Source organism: Pseudomyrmex gracilis, unplaced genomic scaffold (genome assembly GCF_002006095.1).
Source record: "Pseudomyrmex gracilis isolate BER0280 unplaced genomic scaffold, ASM200609v1 scaffold_2770, whole genome shotgun sequence".
Lineage (NCBI taxonomy): Eukaryota > Metazoa > Arthropoda > Insecta > Hymenoptera > Formicidae > Pseudomyrmex > Pseudomyrmex gracilis.
This window is the reverse complement of record NW_018023354.1, coordinates 2,554-6,709: the sequence shown is the minus strand read 5'-3', so window position 1 is coordinate 6,709 and position 4,156 is coordinate 2,554. Positions and strand designations below refer to the sequence as shown.

General features: G+C 49.0%; 1 protein-coding gene across 1 annotated transcript; it reads right to left on the bottom strand.

Annotated features, from left to right (window-relative positions):
* Positions 1–431: 431 nt before the first annotated feature.
* Positions 432–3,819, bottom strand: LOC109862967. The gene is given in 3 exon segments (XM_020443143.1): positions 432–1,769; positions 1,772–2,166; positions 2,169–3,819. Coding segments are annotated over 3 exon segments (3,384 nt in total).
* Positions 3,820–4,156: the final 337 nt, after the last annotated feature.

The window sequence follows — 4,156 nt, the reverse complement described above, 5'->3', positions numbered from 1 at the left end:
GACGTCTTAGGCTAGTATCCTCATGTGTATCTTATCGCCTACGACGGCAGACGTACGCTAGCCGCAGCGCGAGAGTTGGGCGGATATATCCGACACTCGTCCGCAACGGTAAAAAGGCTTGGGCGGATATATCCGCCGCTCGTCCGCAAAAGGTTAAGTTTGTTTTAATAAAAATGTAATAACACTAAAATATTACGTTTTACAAAATGTGTACATATTGCTTAATCTACTAACATTTACAGAAAATCTCGCATTTTATAACCTTATTTTTACACACAATTGTTAAAATAACTTATATATTTTTCTTTTATTGTACAAAGCGCTTGCTTACATTATGACTTATTTGGACGGAAAACATATATACAATTTTAACTCTTATTAATACGTTTAAAATATACAAACTATTTACAAGAGATGCGCGGAAAAAAGTCTTATTCTAAGTAGCCGTATGGAACGGAGCGTCGCTCGTCGATAAATCTACGCTTCAGCAAAACCGGCGAGCAGATTTTTGATTCGTCCCGCGTCACAACCTCGTGAAATGCGGTGCGACGAATCGCTCTAAAATGCAGATTTATCGACACATTTTCTTCTTTTCTCTCTCTTCTCATTAACATTTCCCTAACGTTATTGAAATTAATTATGCGGGAGGTTGCGGAATTGAGAGTTATTCCCTTGATTTTACACACTTCCCGCGCGCCACCGTCCGGAGTACGAACTACGTACGCGTAAAATTTCGGGCCACCGGATACAAACAACTCGATGTAACTACCACGGCCGTAGCCTTCGAGCTCGTCCGTTATATCGCCCAGGAAATTTCCCGTACGCGGTTTGTATTCACCGGGTTCTCCGCTGCTCACATAAATACACGAATCTGTATCGTAATGAAGAACGCGCTCGCCTAAACGTTCTAAATATTCGTACAGTTTTAATCGCGCCTGTGCCGTCGTGTACGCCGCTATTATCACGTTGGTAATCGGAGAGAGTACGACCGCCTCGTCCCGCATTCGCCACGAAACATATATTACCTCGTCATTCACAGGTAATATATCGGTTACCTCGTGCTCGGGGCTCGACAATAGCGATACGAGACGTTCCTGCGACTTTACCACCTCGGTACTCGTCAAGTTCGATCGTTGCCCGAATTTTCCCCAAAACGAATTAAGGCACAGCTTTGCGACCGAGCGTAAACCCGGATTTTGCGCAATGTTTGCTCTATCTAAAGCGATACCCTCGACTGCTTCGTATTCTCGAAGATATCGTTCTTTAGATTGGTCGTCCACGCATTCGCTCGGCCATCCGCTCGCCTCTTGCTTCAATTTGAGAAAACAGTTTATGTATTCGGCAAATAATCCCCCCTGACGCGTATCAACGTCGTATTGGCTCGTCTCGTATTGCCATATCTCGCTCACTGCAGTCACGAGATAACCCTTCTCCACAGCTTTGCGTAATGCACACAATACCCACACGCCTTCGAATTCACGATCGCGCGGATTTTCGTGCGAGCACTGTGTCTGCGAGAAGTTTTCGCAGCAACTGCGGCACAAGGCAAACAGTAGTTTGCTCTGCACGCGGTACGGGAGTACAGGGTGAAAGAGATTGCGCGGAGGAAGCACTCTACAACGCACAAGCCCCTCGACCGCGAAAAAATCGACACCGGGCATCGCTCCGATGAGCGAGGAGCACTCTTTTTGTCCGACAAGAATTTTCGGATGTCCAATCGGGAAAGCGCCCGTTTTCAACACGTAAGGGTATAGAGAACACACGTCTAACATACGTAACGTATTTTCTCCGTACCCGTAACTTCGCGCCAAATCGCGATGTTTCCCGTTTGACCGCCGAAAAACGCGTCACGCGGTGAAAGCGGTTCAACCGCGAGCATCGGATGTTGGTCTAAAAACGCTCGCATTTCGCGATTTTCCCGCGTATCGCGATCAAAAGCGCACTCCCATTTCTCCGTCACGATGTACCCTTGTTTGCGAAGACGCCATGACGTTGTCAGTGTACGCTCGTATCGCGAGTTCATCGTGTCGTACACTTCGCGTTCTCCCGTGCAGAGACGTTTGTCGCGTTCCGTTTTAAAACACACGGGACATCCGTGCCAAAAGTAGCCGTGGTATTGCAACACGTGACGCTCACCGTTCGCCGTCTCGTAATACCCGTCGACGGGATGCCTCCGACTTCCGCGAGACAATGTTCTCGCCCGTGACCCGCGTGAACAATGATGTGGCCGAGCTCGCGCTCTTTCCACACCAGCCACTGCAGAGCTTTGCGGGATTGCGTATCCGCGAGGCGATATCCGCAAGGAATGACGCCGATCTCTCCCTCACGTAAAAAGTTTTTGCGGAAAACGCGCATACATGTGGAAGCGATGGTCGTGCATTCTTCAAACGGACATACGTTTCCGCTCTCGAAAAATATCTTGCGGAAGGCCATGCACGCTCGCCGCAAAATATCAACGTCGTTACGACAATAACAAACTATCTCGCGTTGAAAGTCAAAAACTGCGTTTTCGCGCATCTGTTCCGCGTGCCACGACAAAAAACGTTCGCGTTCTTCGCTAGACATACTATCCGGNGAGTAATATTCAACGGCTGGTAACGGACCGACGTACGACTGATTCGCGAGTGTGTTAAATAAATGCGGAAAATATCCCTTTTCCACCCCACCCCGCAAACCGGAAGCCTTCGGCAGAACTGACAAACGCATTGGCATATAGTTGATACTGTCAATAAGTTTCGTACGCCCGGCCGTTAATACGACGATCTTCGTCCCGTTTAATATTACTCGTAGATCCAAATCGACACGTTTTTCCGTGATGTAACGAAGGATGAACTGCGCGTCAAACGCCTTGGCGTTGTGCACAATGCAGATAATCTGCTTGAAACATTTCGTCGTTCTTGTAACGAAATCGACGAATTGCCTCACCGGATCATCGCGGAACACGAATTCGCGCACACCGCACCACCGGCAACGTATCGTCATGTCGTCTTTGCCCGCACACGCGACGCAAATCTGCTGTGCGACGCAAAGAGTGAGCACGTGAATTTTCACAGACGCTGTACCTTTGAACGTCTCATCCTGTCGGGTCTCAAAATCGTAGAACACGAATGCGACGCGCGCGTTTTTCCCTTTGCCGGTGAAATCCTCGCGTGCAAGAGGTCGAATATAACAAAGATGGTTTACATCTTGATGCGAACTGCAAATGTTACAAAACACGACGCTGCATTCGTGCCTCGCACCCGCTGTTCTGTACAAACGCCCGCAATCGTCACAAAATTGCAACGCGCTGCACACGCTCACGCGACCGTCTCCGTACGATTTTTCGGCTCGGTGACGCTCGAAACATTCGCGCCCGTAAAACATTCTTTTACATTGCTTGCATCGAATTAATTCTATTTCTTCTGTTTCGCACAACGGCACACCGCGACAACGCGGACATTTATGCGAGCATCGATGAACTCCTCGTTCGGGACGATAAAGCAGGTTGCAAGGAATGCAATATCCCTTGCTCCCTGCCGCCACTCTTAAATTTAAAATCGGGCAATAGTGACGCGAACCCTCGCAATAAAGAATATTTAAACGTAGCAAGGATTCGCTTCCGAGAGAGGCGAGCAACGCACCACCGTCGTACAACGGTTTTCNGCCTTTCGCGAAAGTAGACGAGGCGTAAACAATTATAGCTAATCCCTCCCCGACAAGGTACCGTTGAAATCGCTCAATTTCCCCAATNCCACAGCCCTCCTCCGGAATTGTGACGCCTGCTCTCTCCACCAACTTCTGTGCCCATTGGCGTTGTAAGGAGGAGTTCGAACGTCTCATTGCATTCCAACGCTCATGTAGCTCGCCCGTGCGGATGTTACCTCGTTCGAGGTATACCCGAGCGGCAACGAGTGAGCGAGGGAAACAGAGGTTGTCGCTATTCGTTATTGAAAAAATCGAGCGTTTCTCGATTCCTTCCGCGCCCAAAGAACGGCCTCTTTTGCCCGACGGAGAGTGAACGGTGCATACGCGTATCGTAAACGACGTAGCGATGTCTATCCCTCCGTTACTTTGCGCAACCGAACTCACGAGAGACCAAATATTCTCGTGAGTCAAGTCACGCGCAGGACGAAAAGAAAGACCCGCTGCACCGTTGGTCAAAGTCGGGGAGTCGAAC